At 38.6% G+C, this 24485-nt stretch overlaps 1 protein-coding gene across 1 annotated transcript in view; it reads right to left on the bottom strand.

The window, feature by feature from the left end:
- The window catches only part of GRPR (gastrin releasing peptide receptor), a 31538-nt gene extending 8427 nt beyond the window's left edge, over positions 1 to 23111 (bottom strand). Inside the window, exon 1 of the mRNA XM_012784745.2 lies at positions 22410 to 23111. Coding sequence (XP_012640199.1) covers positions 22410 to 22822 — 413 coding nt within the window. The 5' untranslated portion in view covers positions 22823 to 23111. The remainder of the gene's footprint in view (positions 1 to 22409) is intronic.
- Positions 23112 to 24485: the final 1374 nt, after the last annotated feature.

Genomic DNA, 24485 nt, shown 5'->3' with positions numbered 1-24485 from the left:
CAAGATTATTGTTTCTCACTTCTGAAAACAGCTGTGCTTCATTTTTCTTATGCAAACATTGGAAAGGTCAAAAAACGTTCTCTGTAATAAGATTAATGTGTTAAATAGATTCTTGGCAAGTAGAAGTAGCTGGCTCCCACACTCAGAGTTGGAAAGCTTTGCCCACGGAAAGGTATGTCTTTTATTTAAATATGGGCAGTTTATTTATTTTTAAGGATCCAGCATTTCAGTCCTTATTTGTCTATAATCACCTACTGAAGTCTGTAGTAATTGTTGAACTACAATATTCTTAAAACTCTATTATAATCCAAATGTATACTATGTGGGGAAGACTGAGGTAAAGAAAACTAAATGAACTGAATGGTCTCTGGGGTAACTGACACATTGCCTGATTTAAATTAGAATCCTACCTAATAAGATTTGACAAAGCTATTAAACATCAGCTTTATTTTCTCCTGAGAATAGCACCAAGAATTTTTCTAAAGAAATGTAAGACAATTATTAGCTGGCTTGTAAAATGACTATAGCCCAGAGCAATGGATCTTTTCTCTCTTCGAGCTATTACTCTGCAAATGGAGAACTTACTGGTCCTTGGTGCCCATCCAACTATTATCTTTAAGTATGTAACTGATTGCAGTCCTACTTTTCTGTTTTATTTTTGTTTTCTGTCTTTCTTTTCTTTTAAATAATTCCAATGCTCCTTTTCACCCCCTCTTAATATACTCTAGTTTCCTCTGGGCTCCAACATAGATCTGGGATCAGAAAGATCTGGTTACTAATGGTGAGTCTGTCAACTAATTCTATGGTCTTGGATAAATTCCATTTGTCTATTTTTGCTTTTGGTGCATTTACTTATAAAGTCTTAGTCATGAATTCTTTGCCTAGCCCAATATCCATAAGAGTTTTTTTCCTAGATTTTCTTCTAGAATGTTTATAGTTTTAGGTTTTACATTTAAGTGTTTAATCCATCTTGAGTTAATTTTTGTATATGGTGAGAGATAGGGATACAGTTTCATTCTTTTGCATATGGCTATCCCTTTTTCCTAGTACCATTTTTTGAAGAGGATGTCCTTTCCCCAGTGTATACCTTTTTTTTTTTTTTGGTCTGCTTTGTAGAAGATCAGTTGGTGGTAGGTATGTGGCTTTATTTTTAGGTTCCCTATTCTGCTTTATTCGTCTGTGTCTATTTACACCAGTACCATGTTGTTGTGGTTACTATAGCCTTATAGAATAATTTGAAGTCAGATAATGTGATGCCTCCAGCTTTGTTCTTTTTGTGTAGAATTGCTTTGGCCATTTGGGCTCTTCTTTGGTTCCACATGAATTTTAGGATAATTTGTGCTAATTTTGTGAAAAATGACATTGATATTTTGATAGGAATTGCACTGAATCTGTGGATCGCCTTGGGCAGTACCATCATTTTAACGATATTGATTCTTCCAATCCATGAGCATGAAGCAGCGCGTTGGTGGTTCAGTGGCAGAATTCTCGCCTCCTAATCCATAAGCATGGGTTGTTTTCCCATTTGTTTGTGTTATCTACAGTTTCTTTCATCAGTGTTTTATAGTTTTCCTTGTAGAGATCTTTCACCTCTTTGGTTAAATATATTCCTAAGTATTTTATTTTTTTGTAGTTATCGTAAATAGGATTGACTTCTTGATTTTGTTCACAGTTTGTTATTGGTGTATAGAAATGCTAATAATTTTTGTATGTTGATCTAGTATCCTGAAACTTTACTAAATTCATTTATTAAATCTAGGAGTCTTTTGGCAGAGTCTTTAGAGTTTTCTAGGTATTAGATCATATTATCAGCAAACAGAGATAATTTGAATTCCTCTTTTCTAGTTTGGATACCTTTCATTTATTTCTTTTACCTTTATTAGTAGTAAGCTCTTTGTCATCAGAAAAACACACTATAATAAACACACATTTTATAAACACACATTTATAAAAACACACTATAATTATAATATGTTCAATGTATCATATCTGATGAGAGCCTATACCAGGAACCAGGGAAGTGCTTCCTACATTATATTCATATTATTCTTTGGGGCTTGTAACTTTAATATCATCTATCATCTGTGGAGTTTTGGTCTGTTTTGTCTGAGCAGGGATATTTGTAAGCCACTTGCCCATTTGAGGAGGTTAGTTGACTTAAAACTCGACCATACACAAACACACATTAGTCTGCAATGCCTTGCCATAAGCTGCAAGTGTAGAGAATAGTAAAGGTGCTCTTGTTGAGCCCCCTACATGGTAAGATGCCCACTCTTGCTGTCTGAGCTACACATGATAAGGAATCCTCTAATATGGAGTCAGTGGGGGGGGGGGTGAGCCTCAATTTGGATACTACTACATATTATTAATGTTTAATTCATCCTTATATTTAAATAAAAATCAATATAAACAGAGGTTTTGGTACTTTTCTCCCTTATTTGTTAGAGCAGGCCACACCTCTCCAGGAGCATGTGAATTCTACTTTGGAGACCATTGTCCCAGAGGACACTTCGCAGAAAATTTGGCTAAGGCTTCAGGGAGCTTTCTAGTGGTTTGCAGCAGAGATCTTCCTGCCTCAGAAGGAAGCAAGCTTTAAACCTAGGCAAAGGAGTTAGATCATGTTCCATGTTACAAAGTGTAATCACACCTTTCTTTTAATTTTTCTCATTTACTTCAGAGAGATCATAGATCCAGGCAGGACTGCCCCTCAGTAAAATCTTGAAGTTATCTCTTTGAGAGTGACAATTTCCTCTCCATCATGTCTTCTCCCTATAGGCACTCACTGTCCCCCTGAGAGTAAACTCTGCTTTGTGGAGGGGAGCAGATATCAGTCATTGCTCTGTAGTATGGATTGAAGTCAGTGTGATCACCTTCATGTATATAAAGTCCTACCTCTGATCGCGGAAGGAAGGCTCTGTTTCCCGACAAAGGAATTTTTTTTTATTACCCCGTCAAGTGGAGAACAACACATTTGAGGGACAAGGGCTGCAGACAGCCACACTTCTTCTACATATTTACATTTTTCCAAAATCTCACTTTGCAGATATCATGTGGGAATTTCTTTCTTACATAGATTACAGGGGGATATGACCATTCTGTACCTGGGTTTCAACTAAATTGATCCTGTCAACAATAACAGCCACCATCACCATAATGGCTGAAACGTATTGGATACTTACTATGGATCATGTAACTATGCTATGAGCTTTGTTTAAATTATCACTTTTTATCCTTGCAACAACCCTACGTGGCAGGTACTAATATTATTGCAGCAGAGACAGAAATGGAGCCCATGCAGGCTGTCCCATGAGCCTATCACCAGGCCATACAGCTTTCTATCATGATGGTCCTGTGGTTGACCAGGCAACCTGGGCTTTCTGGTATTTGGAAATAAGGAAGAAAACCAATAAAATCATCAGATTATTAATTTTGTTTTCTATCCACTCTATGGTGAAAGCAATGTTCCTAGACATAAAATTCCTATTCTTCCCTGAGTCTGCTATACTGAATCTGCTACATTTTTCATCCCCATATACATACCCTGCAGTTCCCTGGTGGCCTGAGGCCTACAGTAGGCTCTGGGATCTTTTATATATTCAGAAGGCTCAGGGTGCCAAAAGGGGCCATCTGAGTGAGACTTGGGAGCCAAGGTGAAAAATGGCATCAGGGAAGGACTAGAAACCACAGGCTGAAATGAGACTAGAGCCACTGACACTTGGGAAGGTTTTAGAAGTAGAAATCTTGATTCTGGCACATGAGGGAAGTAGAAGCTTAGGGATAAAATGGAAAGAGAGATGCAGTCAGTTGCTGGATATCTTATGGCATTTTCACATAAGGAATTGGGCAACTATTGACCCTTGGGTCAAAAATGAGTTTCACCAGGGTGATCCAATTTCCAAGTTCAATGTTAATCCTATAAGGGAGCCTGTCAAAAAGGGTATACACAGGATGAAATATTACAGTTGCCAGTGGATATGTTTAAAATGACAAAGAAAAGTAGTAACCTGGTTAAATTTCAGTAGGTGCGCAAACATCCTGGCACAAGTTGTTCATAGGCCGTTCCCCAAAACGGCCCCGTTATGCAGGGAAGAACATATATTTAAAACTCGTTAGACTTTTTCAGCAATTTATGAGCCAAAAAGTTTGAAGAATATTTATAAATCTCATTTGCAAACTGTAGTTAGACACGACCTGCAATTACTCTACTGTGTAGCATAGAAGATACACAGAGAAGTGGGGAAAATCACAAAGACAAATGGAAGGTATAATAGACTCTGGGTCATAAATTGTCTTCATAAATTGTCATTCACACCCAAACAGACTCTGAGGCAAGGATTTAGGTGCAAGTAATTCATTTGAGAAGTGATTCCAAGAAGCACAGGGAGGGAGAAGAGAATTGAGACAGGGAAGGAATGGAAGCCAATAAAGGACACCACTGTGGGCAACTGGAGCACATTATTGCTGGGGACCCCTGGGAGACCACAATAGTCCATTCCAGAACTGTGCCACCAAAGGATGAGAAGGTTGTAGTGTTTACCTACCTACCTCCCTCTTTGGCTGAGAATTGTTCTGTGGTGTTAATTCTGGGGCATTCTATCCTGCCTCAAACCTTCCCTTGGCCAGAGATCACCCTTGGCCAGAGAAACACAGGAAGTCCAGGTCTATAAGTGACCTCCAGGGTGCACCAGGGGATATGGATGCCACCACTATGTACATTCTTCTGATCCAGTCAGTTTATCAAACATATATATATATGTACATATATATATATATAATGAAATATCAGAGACAATTTCCAGTATTTAAATATATTTCAAATTGAGGATAAAAATAGAATTTCCAGATTATCTCAATAAAATGCATTTTTTTTTTCCCAGAATAAGAACCAGTAAAGCTCAAAAATACCGTCATGGCATATGAGTCATTGTGTCTAATTATAGAAATTTAACAGCACGTTTATATAAATGTTTATTTATATTTAAATAAACATTTGTGAGAGGTTTTATAAATGGTGACTCAACTGTGTAGCTGCTTGGGTTCCCTGGCACAGGAGGTTGACCCCGGCAGTGTTGGGGAGGCATTGTCATGTGGAAAAGGAGCCCAAGACAGGGAGAGAGGGCCTGGCTGAAGACTGGGAGCCCTGTACTCTACTTCCACTTCCACAATTAGCTACTTTTGTGAAGGCATGTTGTCTCAGCTTCTTTTTATTTTTTGTTATTTAACAAAAAGTTACCTAGCACTTAACTGTGTGCCTGGCATAATTCTCAACATTTTTCAAGAATTAGGCTGGGCGCGGTGGCTTACGCCTGTAATCCTAGCACTCTGGGAGGCCGAGGCAGGTGGATTGCTCGAGGTCAGGAATTCGAAACCAGCCTGAGCAAGAGTGAGACCCTCATCTCTACTAAAAAAAAAAAAAAAAAATAGAAAGAAATTAATTGGCCAACTAAAAATATATAGAAAAAAATTAGCCAGGCATGGTGGCACATGCCTGTAGTCCCAGCTACTCGGGAGGCTGAGGCAGGAGGATTGCTTGAGCCCAGGAGTTTGAGGTTGCTGTGAGCTAGGATGACGCCACAGCACTCTAGCCCGAGCAACAGAGTAAGACTCTGTCTCAAAAAAAAAAAATTAAAAAAAGAATTAGAGGAAACTTTCCCTCCACCCCTACCTAATAGTACTAGAAGGTAGGTATTACTATTGCCATCCTTTTTTTTCCCCCACAGATGAAGAAACTAAGGCACAGAGAGGTTAAATAACTTGTGCAAGGTCACACAGCTAGCAAGTGGCCGAGCTGGGATTTGAACAGGGGTCATCTGGCTCCTGAGTCCAGGCTTTAAACCATGAGATTTTTTTTTTTTTTTTTTTTTTTTTTTGAGACAGAGTCTCGCTTGTTGCCCAGGCTAGAGTGAGTGCCATGGCGTCAGCCTAGCTCACAGCAACCTCAAACTCCTGGGCTCAAGTAATCCTTCTGCCTCAGCCTCCCGAGTAGCTGGGACTACAGGCATGTGCCACCATGCCCGGCTAATTTTTATATATATATATTAGTTGGCCAATTAATTTCTTTCTATTTATAGTAGAGACAGGGTCCCACTCTTGCTCAGGCTGGTTTCCAACTCCTGACCTCGAGCAATCCGCCCGCCTCGGCCTCCCAGAGAGCTAGGATTACAGGCGTGAGCCACCACGCCCGGCCTAAACCATGAGATTTTAATGTCTCCATTTTCTTCATCTGTGAAACAGAACTAATGATACCAACCTTACTTACTATGATGAGGAGCTAAATGAGACATTTCAAAAGCACTTTGAAAAACAGAAAGCACTATCTAAATAAAAGGTTATTGTTACATTTCCTGAAAAGGAAAGACAGTTCTCTAGAATCTCAACTGGTCAAGATTTCCACAAGAACCTCTCTGCTCCATTATGAACATAAGTAGCAGTCACGCTAATCGTACACTCACTCTTTTGACTAGGAATTCTAACACTTCATAACGTAGTCAACATTTCATCATTACAAAAATTACAACAGTCCTCTGATATATTAAAACTAGATACTCTATCCCTGTTTTAAATATTAGGAAACTGAGGCTTATAGAGTAATTTGCTCAAAGTCACATAGCTGCCAATAGGAAGGACCAGGACTGAAACTCAGATGTCTCTTCAAATGCAATGCTTTTGAATTTATCCCCACTATGAATAATGCTCAATTAAATGTGACCCCCCAAAAAATATTAAAAACAAAACAAAAGAAAGCAAACAAAGAAAAATGAAATAAAGAAAAGAAAGAAGGGAGTTAGTGTTTAATGAGTATAGAGCTTCAGTTTGGGAAGATGAAGAAAGTTCTGGAGATGAATGGTGGTGATGGTTGTACAACACTGTGAATGTACTTAATGCCACTGAACTGTACACTTAAAAATGGTTAAAATGGTAAATTTTGTTATGTATATTTTCACAATAAAATTTTAAAAAGAAAGAAAACAGAGCAAGGAAGGAAGAGAAGAAAGAAATAGTTTATAAGCTTGTCATCATACAACTTTAGGGGTATCTTAAGAATGAACTGAAATAGTTGCTCTGAATCAGCAAAAATATCAACAAGGAAGATGGATGAGAGGCAGTTAGTTAATTTGAAGGACTTTTTCAGTTAAAAAAAAAGTTATTATAAAAGGACAAAGAGCTCCTTGTAAAAATTTAGACAGTAGAGAATTCTAAAAACAAGAAAAAGATCATCTGTAAGTCTTACATGTGATATTTTGATATATTTCTTTCAAATTTTTCCTTTGTCTTTTGTACAGAATGGAGAGCATACAATTCTATATCTTGTTTTATGATCTATGGCATAAGCATTTCCCAGCCTCACACAGATGCCCATGACCTCTCTAGCCAGCAGGCAGTGCTCTGCAGATGGCAGCAAACCCCTCTGGGCACCACGACCTTTCCAGGAACCCTGGTGGTCACTAGAGGGCAATGTGCCTGCTTTCACGGGTTCTTCCTACCATCAGCTCCGGTGCAACAAACACATCATGCTTAAATGAAGCAAAGCACACCCCACTCCCCCCAAAGTAACACATCTGGCAATACAAACCATACCTTAAGCACCTGCTTTTGCACGGTCCCATACTATGTACAAAAGAGTTTAAAGAAATATACACCCTGAACACTCAGTGACATTTTCACTCATTCCAGCCTGGAAATTAAGAGGGTCAATAGAGCCTGGGTCACAGGACTGTCAATCTCTTAAGAGTAGGGTCTATGGTTTGTGAATTTCCCACCTACTTTATTAATTGAATAAATAAATGACTAAAACTAAAAATCTACAACTATCCATCCAATTTGTCTGGCCTGTAATGGCTTACTCTCAGAGAAGGAAATGGGTTCAAGATGCTCCAGATGACCCATCCCTCTCCTGCCATGCTCCCGACCAAACACTCCTCTCAAGCCCTCTTACCCTAAATCACTGTGGACACCATCTTCCCAGCCTTTTCCCAAGAATAGCCAAAATTCTTTCTATTTCTCTAACCATTTCTAGTCTAGAAGGATCACTGGGGTAACTGAGGAGGTGATTTTCCCAGAGCCCAATTCCCCTTTTTAACATTTTTAAAGCAACTGGCTCACATGAGTCTATGATGAAAAGACCTTAGAGGCAAGCAGCACCATACATGAGGGTGAAGCATTTAAAGGAACTGGTGAGAAGCACAGCACCTGTTTACATCTTCCCCAGTGAATAGTAGGTCCTACCCTCATATCCACTACCTATGGAAGTTGGAATCCAGCTAAACCTTGATTTAAAACCCACTCATTTTCTTTATTTAAACAACTGTTAGCATCACAGAGGACTCAGGGCTTGCTGGAAAAAACACTAGGCTTAAAGACTTTGGCTTGACTCTCAATTTTACTGTTTCTAATCATGTGATGTAGAACCCTCATTTCACTATTCTAAAAACAGGGGTAATGATAGGGATTCCTGATAATCCAAAAAGCCAATGTTCATGATATGACAGTACCTCATAATCCTAAAGCATCACACAGACGTATGATTCTTATTCATAATGTTCCCTAGGAAGTCTGTCCTGGCTAACTGGAAAGGGGTCTTAGATTCCCTGAGGTCTCACTCCATTGAAATAGGAAACTCTCACTGCTAAATAACCACCCTAGAAAACATGCACACTCTATATCACGGACAGTAAACTAAGACCCACTGACCAAATCTGGTCCTTTGCCTATTTCTGTATGATCTGTGAGCTAAGAATAGCCATTTAAAAAAATGGTGATCTGGTATCTCTTGTAACAACCTGGATGGAACTGGAGACCATTCTTCTAAGTGACATAGCACAAAAATGGAAAAACAAGCACCACATGAACTTAATACTAAATTGGAACTCATCAATCAACACTTATGTGCATGTATGGAAATCAAGTAGGTGGGGCAGGGAGAGGATGTGTAAATTCACACCTAATGGGTACAATGCACACTATCTGGGTGAAGGGCACACTTATAACTTTAAATCAAACTGTATGAAAGCAAATTATGTAACCAAAACGTATGTACCGCCATAAATATTCTGAAATAAAAAAATAAAAAGAATAGATTTTACATTTTTAAATGGTTGAGAAACAAATGAAAAGAAGAAGAATATATTTTGTGACATGTGAAAATTTCATGAAATTCAAATTTCAGTGTCCATAAACAAAGCTTTATTGGACCAGAGCCACACTCATTTGTTCTCGCATTGTCTATGGCAGATTTCACCCTCCAGAGGCAGAATTGAGTGGTTGCAACAGAGACTGTATGGCCCACCAAACCAAAAATGTTTACTATCTGGCCCTTTACAGAAAAAAATTTGCCAACTCCTGGCCTATGTGCACTGAATGTGTGAACGTGGCTAATCTTTCTGATGTTCTCTGCCTGTCCATACCAAAGCTGCTGGTTCCTTCTTTAAACACAGGTAAGCCCATCTTCCATCTCATACGGCACTGCCTGCTAGACTTCCTAATTTGTGATAATGAAGATAATAGGTCACTGACCCCTGTCGTTGGTCTTCCAGTACTAAGCACTCATTGCTCAGGATGCTAAGTCAACCTATGAACACATGTAAGTACTAACTTGTCATCTCAGGCTGTGCTTGGCACTATGGATATAAAAGTCTTTGGACACTGGGGATTTAAAATATGGTTGGGGAAGCAAAATATACCCAGGAAAAGCCCTTCACGAACTATACAAGGATAGTTACATGTGCCTTTGTGAAGAATTCTTAGAATAGATGATGCTAGGTTAGCATAGAAAGTGCTGTTGTTATCCTAGTACAGACAAATGCATACATGTCTAATTACAAATCTCTTTTCTATGTAACTGTGGAATATAAAACTTAGAGGTCATCAGTGTCATTTACTTAACTTTAAAGAAGAGGAAACTGGATCCCAGAGAGGTCCCACAGTTACCTGAGAACCAAGACTAGACCCGGGTCTCTTGATCCCCAAGTTAGAGGAGATTTTTATATTTGACTGTAGTACTTTAGATTCTCAGGTCTTTTTAAAGCACAAGTAAAGAAGACTTACAACTAAATGTTGACTGCTCTAGTCTTCATCCAGCAGTACACATATTCCTTAAATCATCATCATTTTACCGCTATTGACAGTCTAAGAAAGAAATTATGCCAAGTTCTGATTTTTCTGTTCTTCTGTGATGTTTCCAGTTATTTAAAGTTGAAGGGGGAGAAGAAAGATAACAGAATTCTTAAAAATCTGTTCTGATCACCATTTGGTTAAAAACAAAGAAGCATTTTTCATATGTCCTCATAGAGTAACTACTGTGACTTTATTTTTATATAATTTTCTATTGTTTTAAAATTGTATTTAAGGTATTTCTCATAAAACAGGCCAGCTACCGGTATAAAATTGCCTAACTCAATTAAAAAACAACCACCACCAAAGAAAAAAAAAGAAACTTTGAAAAGCTTCAAGTTAACCTGTAATTATTCTATTTGTATGTAGATAGCATAAAGAAAGAAGTTTTGTATTTTTCTCCTATTTCTTTCCCATGTAACCTTTAACTACCACCACTGGCCAATTGATCTGAGTACAATACAAAAAAAAAAAAAAAATGGGGGAAAAGGAGAGAGAGAGACAGACAGAGAAGAAAAAGAAAGAAAAAGTAATAAAGAAGTAGAGTTTAAAGAAATGTACCTTAGGAACATTCTGGCTCTTTCCTTCCCATGAAATTTCAGCTGTTATCAATCACTGCATAACGAAATGTCGTCTCTAGCTCCTGCTTATTGGGGCTAAGAGTCCTGGCTTAGTTTAAAGATCCCGGAGGCTTTGATGTACCTAAATGCTTGGGCAGTGTCCACTGCTGCAGGCATCAGCTGAGATTCCTGACTTACTCACTTTGAGGTTAGCCAGAACTCACTTCTCTGACTCAAAATTGCAGAGACAATTTGATGCTCCAAATGCTGATCCCACAAGCCAGAATAGGTAGTTCTGAACTCTTCTTTTAAGAAACTGAGATGTGTGTAGTTTTTAGGGCAGCAGACCAGGTCTTTAAGAGAAGTAGAATAGGATGTTCCCCTTCTGATAACAGCAAACTAGCTTGTTAACTGACCAACAATCCTGAAATGAAAAGTTAGAAAAATCTCTTTGAAAACATCAGAGAAAGAACAAGGTAATAAGGATTTGAGGAGCCAAAATCCTGGAGAGAAAGGGTGTGCAATGAGATAAAGCTGTGATTCAGCTCATTTTCCCCTTAAATGCATTTACCAAATTTCAAGCAGGAGCAGAGAAACTGAGAGCTGAGCAGAACTTCTAGCAGTTTGAAGGTGAAGGAGGATAATAAGTGGAGTCCAGGGACAACTAAGGAGAGAAGTCCAGCTTAACACCCCAGGCCTTTTAGTTGAGATGTCCAAAAGGGTAACCCTAGTGTAAGAGAGAACTAAAATAGATCCACTTTCCCAAAGACCAAAGACCAGCCTCTAATCTGCTCAATCCTTGATTGGGTCAGATATAATGCCACTTCCTCACTGCCTGTAAGAAGCAAAAGCTAATCTTTTCTGGAAAATAATGCTATCCAGAGCCTCAAATTATCTACAATTCTTCATATACAAAATCAGACATTCAAACAAAAATTGCCTGGAATACCAGGAGACAAAACAAAATGGCCAGAAAAAAACAAGTGAAATAAAAATACATAATAGAAACATATTTGTAGAAGTTCCACATAGTAGAATTACCAGAAAGGTATTTTAAAATATACTGGGACTAAATTGAGAAATTAGATTACAAGATGGAACCAAATGGAAATTCTAGTGTTGCAATATACAATAGCTGAAATTAAGAATTAAATGGAAGCTCCAGAAGCAGACTAAACACAACTGAAGAGAGGATTAGTGAACTGAAAATGGCCAAACTGAAAAACAATGAGAAAAAAGGCTAGAAAATACAGAAAAGAGACTAGGAAATGTATGGAACATGGTGAAATGGAATTACGTTTAAAATACTTCTCAGTACCAGATGTCTGATCCCAATATGAAATTGCTTGCCTTGATAAAAGCAAAAACAACCAAATGGGAAAAACACTTGAAAAGCTTAAAGTCAACCTGTAGTTCTTCTATTTATATGTAGTCAGTATAAAGAAGAAGAGGAAAGAGAGAATGGGGCAGAAGCAATATTTGAAGTTGTCATGGTTGAGAATTTTCCAAAACTGACTAAAATCTTCAGGCTACAGACTTAAGAAACACTATGAACCCCAAGCAGGGAAAATACAAAGAAAACCACACCTAAGTGCATCATAGTAATACTGCTGAAAATCAAAGATAAAGAGAAAAATCTTAAAATCAGTCCAAGAGAAAAAAATCAATACTGTTAAAGGAGCAACAATAAAACTGACATCTGACTTAAGAGGAGAAGTCAGAGGAAAATGAATGGCAACTTCAAAGTGCTGAAAGGTAAGAATTTTCAGCCTAGAATTCTATGCCCAGTAAAAATGTCCTCCCAAAAGTACATGAAAGAAAGACATTTTCAGACAAACAAAAACTAAGAAAATGTATCCCCGTTAAACTTATACCACATGAAATATTGAAGGGAGTTCTTTGAGGAGAAGTAAAGTGATCTCAGATGAAGCCACAGAGATGCAGGAAGGAATGGAGAACAACAGAAGAGGTAAATAAGTGGGTAAATTTAAATCCAAAGGTAAATGCGTGAGTGAATGTAAAGTAGGTATGGACAATAAAAATAATGGCGTGCAGGTTTTAAAATATAAAGAGAATTATTTATTAATAAAAAAATATAGAATCACAATAACCAAAAAAATAAAGACAAGAGGGAATTTAAAATGAAATTAAACTATCCTATTATCCTTGCATTGTCCAAGAAATGGGAAAGTTCTAATTTGTAGTAGATTCTAATAAGTCAAGGACACATGTGAACTCTAGGATAGCCCTTAAAAAATATTAAAAAGAGCTTGTATAATTAACAAATTCATAGAAAGGGAAAATAGAATAATGAAAATATTTAATTAATTTAAAAGAGAGCAAGAAGGGAGAGAAAAAAGATTACATAACAGGTAATTTAAAAGAGCGCAATCCAAATATATGAGTAGAATCAAGTTTATCCATGGCTGTGTTTATGGGCAGAAACCTGTAGCCAAATTACAAATAGCAAATATATTTGTGTAAAGTCCCTCATGTTATACATACCCACAAAATACTAACATTGATGAAGATAACACAAAACTCATAATGTGAAGACATTGATGGTGAATAGGCTAATAAATGCTATCAACTAAGGGAGTACTTAAGATTACTCAGGCACAAGAAAACTTGAAATGCCATGGATTTTTTATAGGTCAGATATGAAAGAAACTTGATAGTGGTTTTCTCAAATTTGATAATAATTCTAAACATATATATGGCATTGCCAATAGTAAGTTATGAAGCTGAAAGAAACTTTTCTAATCTCTCATTAAGAAAAAGGCAATTTTAATCAACCATGCTAGAAGACTGACTTATCCTTGTATTTTCTTTATAGAAATGGACATTACCAAATTATGGTCATTTTAAAAGGAGACAAATGGGGATTGAAGCCAAAATATTTAAGAAAACAAGTATGATAGAGGCATCTCAAGTAGTTATGTATGTAATAAATAATGTTCTTTTTATAGATTTTAGGATGTTTGTGGATTTTATCAGCTTATTTAAATTTGTAACTTATTGTGATTTCTAAATCTAATATATGATTTTTAAAGGTTTTAAAACATTTACTTCTCTACTGAATTTTGTATTTATAATTTTATGTGGTTTTTCTTTAAAAGCACCCCTTGAATGGTCCCCATAAAACCTGGATAAACTCTTGTCATCTACAATTGGAACCATTGTGCTATCTATTGCAGTCACCCTGTTAACCATGAAAGAAAATGAGCAACATGACCCACAGATCATAATCCAGTATTCCCAGTTCACCCAGTGGGACCTACTAGAATTCGTTCATTCCTTTATTCTTTCCTTCATGCATCTATCCATTCATCAATTCAACAAACATTTATCAAGCACCTACTATAGGTTAGGTACTGTTCTAGTGTCAGGGAATATATCAATGAACAAGATAGCTTCCCACTTTTTTGGAGCTTAGATTCTAGTGGTAGCAGACAGACAGTAAAGAAACAAATGAATAAAATCATTCTCAAGAAAAATAATACTGGATGATCTTTACTCAAGAGAAATGAAGACATACGTCCATATAAAAACTATACATGAGCCGGGCCCGGTGGCTCACGCCTGTAATCCTAGCACTCTGGGAGGCTGAGGCGGGCGGATAGCTCGAGCTCAGGAGTTCAAAACCAGCCTGAGCAAGAGCGAGACCCCGTCTCTACTATAAATAGAAAGAAATTAATTGGACAACTAATATATATAGAAAAAATTAGCCGGGCATGGTGGCGCATGCCTGTAGTCCCAGCTACTTGGGAGGCTAAGGCAGCAGGATTGCTTGAGCCCAGGAGTCTGAGGTTGCTGTGAGCTAGGCTGACGCCACGGCACTCACTCTAGCCTGGGCAACAAAGGGAGACTCTGTCTCAAAAAAAAAAAAAAAACTATACATGAATATTTATGGCAGCTTTATTCATACTCACTCAAAACCCAAAACAACCCTAATGCCCAACTAGAGAATGGATAAACACAAATGGTATATCCAATACAGTGGAATACTACTCAGCAATAAAAAGGAATCACTGATATGTACAACAACATAAGTTGAAAGAAGACAGACTCAAACAGCTACATACTGTATTATATCATTCATAGGACATTCTGAAAAAGATCAGTGGTTGCCAGGAGCTGGGGGTGAAGGAAAGAGGTAGACTACAAAGGAACGTGAGAGAATTTTGGGGACTGATGGAAATGTTCTCTATCTTGATTGCCGAGGTAGTAGTCTGTGACTGTATAAATTTGCTAAAATTGATATAAATGTACATCTAAATATTTACTGTACATAAATTAATTTAACACCTCGATGAACTTAAAAAGAGAATCTAGGTGATGGGATAGTGTTGGCCATTTCTTTATATTGAGTGGCCAAGAAAGACACAGGAAATGATGTGCAATATGTAGATTGAACTTATTCAAAATACCCTGTTCTATTACTAAGAGGTTGAAAAAAAGAGGAATGGAGAAAAACTTTTTTTCTTTTACTCTGAAAAAAACATACGCTTTAATTAAGAGAGAATTTATGCAAACCCCACACACTAGAAAGATATACAAAAATGCAAATGTAGCCTATTTTCAAAGGATTTTATTGACAGGAACAGCTCAAAAACCTCACCAGGGAACCTTTTTGAGCTCTGCTCCATGTTTCATGATCAAGTTTGTGCTTTTTTTCTTTTTTCTTTTTTTTTTTGGCTCCATGCATATTAAGTTGCCAAAAGCGATACTTAATCACATAAAAGCCTGACACTTTAAGAGACAACGTGTGAGACACAAGGTCAAAGTTCTTTACTGCCCTTTCCCTCTTCCACAGCTCTCCAGTTGAAGGATCCTTGCTGGGAAAACGAGCTTCCCCAGCACCTGCCCTCTCCCCACCCCCAGAGTCTGCTGGCAGCTGCGGTAATCCCATTGCTGTGGAGAGACTCGAGTTGAGTTTCCTTCCAGAGACCCAGCATGTGCTTCAGAAAAATCAAGCTCTAGAGAAGTTATGAACTTGCAGCTCATGTAAACCGTTCTGACAGACAGACTTTCTTGTGAAGCATTTCTGGAAGATACTTTACAAGAAATTAATTATCTTTTGTCTTGTGAAAAAGGGCGCCAATCTCCTCGGAATCAATGAAGCTGGGCTTCTAGAACAGTAGAGGAGCCTCTGGAATCACTGTGGCGACCCCCCTTAGAAGGAGACCACCCTGGAGTCACTCAGGGTATCTTCCTTCAGAAAGGCAAGGTTTGCAGTCAGTAGTTCCTGCTGTCCAGAGCAGGGAAGTAGAATTAGACTCTTGTGTGTTTTTTGTTTTTTGTAAATTGAAAACTTTATATTAACTCCAGTATGTAAAGAAATATAATGTTGCACCTATACACATGATGGATTATCCTTTAAAATTCATTTTTTATTTTTATCAAAGCAATGTATCTACATTATTTAAATGAAACAGCATTAAAAAGCAAATGTTGAAAAACTGCAACATCTATCCCCTCCCCCTGTTTTCTTTTCTTTGTTTTTTACTTGTACAAGTTTATGGAGTACATGTGCAATTTTGTTACATGCATAGATTGCATAGTGATCAAATCAGGGCTTTTAGGGTATCCATTGCCCAAATAATGTACATTGTACCCATTACCCAGTTTCTCCTCATCCTCCAGACTCTATGTTTTGGTGGTTTCTGAAGAAATGTTTCCAGTTCCCCTGAAGAAACTAAGACTTGGAATGATGAGAGCAATGTTCTTTCTAGTCTGACTCTGCTCTGAATTTGTTGTGACAAACTTAAATCCCATCACCTCTTTTGGTCTCTGTGTCAAACAAGGATTTGAACTTTAAGATGACTTCTACTTCTAGCTGCTAGACTTTATCATTTTGTCACTGCTCAAGTGACATTAACGAAGCCGTATTTCTTGTCCTCTTACTAGATGCAAGGTAGATCCGAGTGTTGTAGAAGTCACAGACCCTGTGGAGCTTCCCATATGATTAAGGAGGTAGAAAACATATCTGTAAAAAGGATCTAGTAGTGTAAGGCAGGATAGATTCAGTGTGTAATGAACAACATAGGCAAAAACATCTTGGGAAAGGGAAAAATCAATGAAAGCAAAAGATCAAGGAATGCTTCACAGAAGAGAAAGGACTTGAACTGTGCCTTGGAGGACTGATAGGATTTGAGCAGATGGAGAGAGTAGGGCCCAGCTATTAGAGAAGGGGAAATAAGGTCAGAGAGGGGAGAGAGGGGAGAAGTCTGGTGGCACATGTGGGATACAATGAGAAAGGTTTGTTCTGGCAAGTCTTGAGATAGGAGGATATAAAAATAGACTAGCAGACAAAAGAGAGCCCACAAAAAAGAATGGAAGGAGGGGCTGGGCATGGTGGCTCATGCCTGTAATCCTAACATTCTGGGAGGCTTGCTGGCTCTGGGATTGCATGAGCTCAGGAGTTCAAGACCAGCCTGAGCAAGAGCAAGACCCCTATCTCTACTAAAAATAGAAAAATCAGGTGAGTGTTGTGGTGCACATCTTATAATCCCAGCTACTGGGGAGGCTGAGGCAGAAGGATCACTTGAACCCAAGAGTTGGAAGTTGCAGTGAGCTATGATGACACCACTGCACTCTACCCAGGGCAACGGAGTGAGACTCTGTCAAAAAAAAGGAAGGAAGGATCAGACAGAAGTTCATAATGCAGACCTGGAAAGTTGGCCCCTCATACATTCTTCTCAGGACATCTCAAAACCTCATCAATGGGATGCCTAAATTCCCCAAACCTGTGACTGGAGATTGTATTGGGCTGCCTAATTTCTTCCCTCTTCATCTGTGAGTGTCTTCCAATAGAAGATATTTCACAGGCAGGAAGAGACTGTGTAGCTGGGAATTCCTGATACCTTCTATGAGAGAGAGAAGCAAGCACATGTCATGGGAAAGAGATTTGGAACCCCAGGCACACAGCAAACTCTTTTCTGCCCTGTCCAATAGAACCCCGAAATGATGGGATTATTCTGTATTTGTGCTGTCCAATAAAGTAGCCACTAGCCACATATGGCTACTGAGCACTTAACATATAGCTGGTCTGGCCAAGGAATTGAATTTTCACTTTTATTTAAGTCAAATTTAAATGTAAATAGCCACATGTGGTTAGTGGCTACCATTTTTGGACCACGCAGCTCTAGATGTCTGCAAAGGCTGGAAACCACATTATCTCAGAAATTCCTTGCAACAAATTCCAAGAATCTATACTTCAAAAAGTTTGCACACATGTAATACTTTCCTGTTTCTTTCCACATTCCAAATCACAAGGAAACTTATAACTAGCCTTTCCATAGAATCAAAGAAGAATCACATTACAGTGGAACTGCCATATCCATTTGTCCTTAGGGATCCATTCTGCCAGCTCCATTCTAGCAGAAATTACACTGAAGTGAGCATAATATAACTTGGCCATCATATGCTGGCAACATTAAATCCAGCGCCAAAATTTTATACTTACTGGAAAAGAAAACACAACTATCCTTACCGTTTTCCTATTGAGGGTTCAATTTAGGTCTTAAATTCCATTTACATAAATTGAGGTACCTAGCATAGAGGTAGACATCTAGTAGGAATAACCAGTATGTAAAAAATGTATACATCTGTCCAACTGTTCACCCATCTAGTCACCCATCTGTTCACCATCCACCCATCTACCCACCCATTCACCCAATGCAACCACCCACCAACCCAGCTATCTACCCATCTACCCATCCATCCACTCATCTGTTTATCCCTGAAGTCTATTTACTGACTCACAAAAAATAGCTTTTCTCTCATTTACCCAGGTAATGAGAACTTAATAGAGAGGAACAGATAAGAAGCAGGTGACTTACATGATACAAATTTAAGAGTATGTTTTCAGATGAATCCCCAAAAGGCAGAACAGTAATAATCATCATGAGAATAGTATGCATTAATTAACTAAACATAATTAGTCAATATTTTTTGATCGTCCATTTAGCACAAGGAACCTGTGGGGCACTGTGAAGATACAAAAATATATCAGAAATTCTGCCCTCAACATTCTTAATAATATACCTAAAAATTAAAAGCAATTAATATAGGGGAGGCTAAAAAAATGACAAGTGAAACACTTCCAAATAGCAAGATGAAATATGTCACAAAATAATTCATGCCTCAGATAATAAGTCTCATGTTTACAAGAGGGTCAGGAAATTTGGACTAGAATGGACCAACTTAGGGCTTTCAGGAGGAGGCTTGAGTCAGATTCTAAATGACAAGCAAGATGATAGATAAAAATCATAAGATTTTAGAACTTGGAGGGACCATAGAAATCACCTGACTGAGCTCCATCATTCTATAAATGATAAAAACATGATCAGAGAGTTAAATGACTTGGTCCAACTTGCTTACATGGGTAATAATGGCAGGAAAAATTTCTAAATTGCAGGTTTGTTGGTGCCCACTCCAAGCCTAGACACCACATGGGATGAGGAGTACAGTTTTATATGTAGGAAGGGAGAAAGCATTCAGGAGAGTGGGTAGAACATGGCACGAGCAAGGAAGCAGAGTCACACGTCAGTGCAACCACCGTGTATGAGTACATCAGTGCATGTAAGAACAGAAAGCTTGGAGGAGAGGGAAGATATGGACCAATATTCAAGGTGTTTGAATGAGATCCTGCAATTGGTCAGCCATGCGAATCCCCAGAATTCTGGTTTGGGGGACTGCCTTAAAATCTCCCTTTCAAATGATGGCACCAGTATAAACTTTTCTAGAAAACTGTTATTCTTTTCATATTGACAAAGACTCAAGTTCCCCTGAGGAAGAGGAGGACTATACGGAAGGAGTGTTGGAAGGAGGACTGGCATTGCTGGTCAGGCTGTAGGGGACAGGGATGGATTATCATTACTATGTGTCCCACTCATATCTCAGAAACCCTGACTCAGTAGATTCAGGATAGAGCCTAGGAATCTGTATATTTTTAAAGCTCCCCTACGATTCTGATGATCATTCATTTCTTTTCCGGTTCACTCTTTTACCACCCTTTCTAATACAGACAACCACCTTGGAAAACCAACAATATATGCTAAATATATGCCCCATGACCCAGCAATTCACTCCCAGGCATATACTCAAGAGAAATAAACATTTAGACATGAGGATAAAAGAAAAAATTTAAAAATAGAGATAAATACACACTTATGTTCCCCCAAAGACGTGAATAGCCTGTCCAGAGTAGGTTATTCTCAATCCCAAACTGGAAACAACCTAATGTGCATCAGTATTAGAAGGGATAAACAAACTGAGGTATATTCATACAACAGAACACTACATACAATTAAAAAGAACAAACCACCGTTCTGTGCACCAGCATGGATGAATATCCATGAAATAATGACAAGCATAAGAAGACAGACACATATGATGCCATTTATATGAGATTAAAGAACTGGCAAAAATAATCTATGGTGAATGAAATCAGAATAGTGATTGCCTCTGTATGGGAGATAGTAACTAGGAGGAGGTATAAAAGAAACTCTGGGAGTTGCTAGAACTGTTCTATATTTCCATCTAGGTAGTGTTTATGCAGTTACATAGACATATGCAAAAATACATTGAGCCATTACTTGTTGAGTTTACTGTGTATAGAGATTACGCCTTACAGAGAGAAAAAAATACAGTATATATATTTGCTCTGCCAACCTCATGGAATTGTTATAAGAATCCTATAGCTTTTAAAAATGAGATAAATAGAAAAGTGCAGTCTTATATTGTTTAACTAGCTCAATGCCCATCCTTCCTGTTGAAATTAGCTAGATGCACTATGTGTGAGTCCAGTGATCCATCAGCTTTTTTAAGTCTTAGTAAAACACAAAAGCTTAGTTATAGGGGATCTTCTAGTAAATTCTGAACTTGAGAAGGACAAGCAGTAACTATAAACTTACTGAGAACACACTGGAGCTGCCAAAGGGTGCAATTCGGAAAGCAAAAAGCTTTCCCTTTCTCCTGCTGGTGAACTTGGTCTGCTTTAAAACTTCAGAGAAGAGTTCCCTGCAGCTGCATCTTTATATTCCATGCCCTCACTTTCCTTTCTGTTTTCCTCCCCAACAAGACAGTAAACACCATCTGTACCACTGCACTCACCAACCCGGAAACCAAAATCTCTCCTTCCCATCAAGAAAATTATCCTCATCCTGAAGTGCCCTGGGCCATTGGTAATAAGCCATAGACCTTCTGCCAGCTCCAAAGTTTGCCAGCCACAAATCAACACATGCAACTGTCTGTGGCCATTTGGTATCCCGTGGGCAAATGTGCAGGGTAGGAGCAAGCTGAAGGTTCGTGGAGGAATGGAGAAACCCTGTTCTGTTGGTGCAATGTGTAAGCCTTGTTTCTGGGACATTACTTGTCAATCTTTGAAAATGTCGTATGTGCTGAGCAGTGTACTTCAGGCAGCTAAGTATAAACACATGTCTACAAATATTGATAACACTATCTTTATTTGTGCATTACTCAACAAAGCCAGATCACCTGAGGACTGTGTGTTCCTCTACAAAATGCGAATCCAGCACCACATGTGTTAAAATGTGGGATATTTTCTTCGGAGTATAAACTTTCAAGATCTGCTTCTCTGTCTTTTCCGGCACCCTCTCAAATCCTTAGATATCTTTAACACATAACATACAGTTAATTTTAAGATAAAAGTTTATAGTCTCTGGTCCATTGCACCAATTTTTCTTAATTTGGCCATATGGTCTATGCTGCTTCTGAAAGTCTATTCATTACCGTGTCCAGTTTCCAGAGCACAGAAGAACATAAGATATGTTCAATGATTTGTGTGAACAACCTGCAGATATTTCCTGACTTGTTCATTCAAGCAAGTGTTTTCTACATGACAGATGCTTGATAAATGTTCAAAGAATGAATATGAATTTTTAAGGATGAGTAAATGTAAACTTTTATCCAATGTGCTCACACAAGAAACGCAGTTCACAAATATGTATATTTCCCAACATAAAACACTGTACTAAACTCCCTCTCCCTCCCCACAAAAATGCCCCAAAAGGCATGGTATACAGAAGTACATGAATAAAGATATTAAAATTAGAAGTCAACCTTGAATGGAGCTTTCTCCAGGAAAAAAAAAAATCCAGATAATGCTTGGTTTCCTTTGAGAAAGATTTAGAAAAACCAGTACACAACTTGTTCAGTCACAGAGCATCAAATACAAAATTAGCTGTGAGAAAAGTTAAACTGAGGAAAATAAATTTCAGAGAAATGGGGCTTATTTTCTCCTCTCGGTTATTTCTGAAAGAATATTTGGAAGAAGAAATTCAGTAGGACTTTCCTGTTCTCTGATGGTTTTTAAATTGCTCCTAAAAAAAACATTAACCTAAGGTTTAAACTCTATTGGCTATGATTGTCTTCCTCACCAGTCAATGAATTTTGCAGGGAGGGAGAAATTAGGAAAAGGCAATGTTAAATCGATTGTCTCCAGAAAACACACCTCGGTCTTATGCTTAGAGGTATTTTTGTTCTCATTTGTTTCCTTCTGTTCCCACCATTCACTCACTTTTCTTTCTTAAACCAATATGTCAAACTCAAGAAGCAATCCCCAGAACAAAAACATGCCTAGAAGGGAATCTGAGTTTGAGTAAAAGTTCCCTTTGTGCAAACAGCTCCATCTGTCCCTGTCCTGACATGGCAGGTCATTTACCGAGGCATTTACCACCCTCAGAGAGCATGTAACTGTTAGCCAGCACTTACCTGTCCGCCGAGAGCGCGGTGAGCGTGAAGACAGACACCCCCACAGAGGTAAGCTGTATAAAGGGGATCAGTTTGCAGCCAATCCTGCCAAACAGCCATCTGTCGGCCAGGTACCTGCTGGCATCCACGGGAACGCACGTTACCAGGAGGAGCAGGTCTCCCAAAGCCAGGCTGGAAATGAACAGGTTCGGGACGTTTCGCATGGACTTGACCGTACAGAAGATCTTGATCAAAGTGATGTTGCCAACGAGGCCTATCAGAATGATAACCCCATAAATTGCAGGGATGACATAGAAGATTCCCGGGTGGAACGAGTCGTCGTTCGTGGGGAAATCCACACTGTCATTGGAGATGTTGCAGTGCACGAAATGGTCCACTTCCAAGTTCAGAAGGAAACAATCACTTAGAGCCATCTCTAGAGGTTTTTTTTCCAGACTGAAAAGTGTCTTTAGATGCTGTTTCTTAACTTTTGATTTTGTAGTTGGGTGAAGATGAAGACGAGATCTACGCTGGGCTCTTTATCTTCTTTAATAAAAACACTCTGAGTACATATATGCTACAGTATTCAAAATTGTCTGTCGCTATTTTGACGCTGGTCCTTCACATGACCAGTGCAATAGAACTCTAAATTCAATAAGTTAACAACAACAAAAACTCAGCCACAAAAAAGCTTAGAATTAAACCCAGTCTGCATCAGCTCTCTCTACCTCCATCCCAGTCTGAGTCTCCCTGGCTGCAATGTACTAAGAACTTTTGGCCTGCTATTTTCACACAGCATTTCCTGTCTTTCCTGATATTTTGAACCTGAAGGTTTAAAGTGGGTAGAAAAAAACTGCACTGAGAAATCCTCAAATCCTATAGGCAGGATGCTTTGCACGTCACCGGCTTCACCAACAAACGGCAGCTCTGCTGAGCTGAGGCTCTAAAGAGGAACTAAGTTACTTATAGACAGAGAATGCCAGCCCCCTACTGGACACTTCAGTCACTGTCCAGTCGCTTGCTTTCTCCAAACGAGAATCAAACAAGCAGACCACACAGTTCCTACGTGGCTGAACAGATACCTTTGGCTTCTCATGTAAGCAGGCACCACCTGGGGTAGGTATTTAGTAAATGTTGCCAGCACTCTGCAAAGGCATTGGAAATCTTTCTGATACTATCCCCATGAATCCAGATGGGACTCGTATCCCATTTTCTCATCTTTTCCAATACATAAGAATGACGTGTTAAGGTTGTCATAAAATGAGGTCTGTCTTGGAATTAAATGCACGCAGATGCACAGCATGTCTGCGAGTGAGCTGTCCCTGTCAGTCTTCCCACTGCCTCTTTAAGCAGGGACTGCTCCTGAGAAACACATGCACAGGACTCACACCTTAAACCTTCAGCAACTGACATCTGGAAAAACCAGAAGCACAAAGCACACATGCAAATCCTGTAGATTTGCCAAGCTATTCCTGTTCCCTTTACCGGGGAGAAATTAAATAGGGATCTGGCTGTATTCTGAACCTTCAGAGATCAATAGTCTTCCAGAAAAATGAGTCTTTTCTTTTTTTCTTTTATGATGTTCTTTTCTCATCTGATCCAAAAATCACATGAATTGGCATTTTGATGCAGTTATTTGCAATTTTTTATTGAATGCCTGCCACATTTTATAGCAAATTTCCTCTTAAGCCCTGAATAAGAAATAAAGAACTAGAAAAGAGTTACAGATGCAATACTGAGGAATTGGGCAGTGGAAAGAAATAAGTTATAGTTGAAGAAGTGCGAGGAAAGGCTTAATTGAGGAATCACTATTAGAATTAGGCTTAGATCGTTAGCCAACAACTAATAAATACATTATAAGGATGTGCCTTTAAGATTTCCATGGAGCCAGCTCTTCCAGTCCATGACAGGAAGCCAGTAACTAACAGGGATTGCTATTAAAGGTCTCGTTTTGGGGGGGGATCCACAAGGAATAAAGAAACTTGCACTTTTTTTTTTTTTTGAGACAGAGTCTCACTTTGTTGCCCAGGCTAGAGTGAGTGCCATGGTATCAGCCTAGCTCACAGCAACCTCAACTCCTGGGCTCAAGCAATCCTG

This window comes from Microcebus murinus, chromosome X, assembly GCF_040939455.1.
Source record: "Microcebus murinus isolate Inina chromosome X, M.murinus_Inina_mat1.0, whole genome shotgun sequence".
Classification (NCBI taxonomy): Eukaryota; Metazoa; Chordata; class Mammalia; order Primates; family Cheirogaleidae; genus Microcebus; species Microcebus murinus.
The sequence above is the reverse complement of the archived record's forward strand: the minus strand, read 5'-3'. Positions and strand labels throughout refer to the sequence as shown.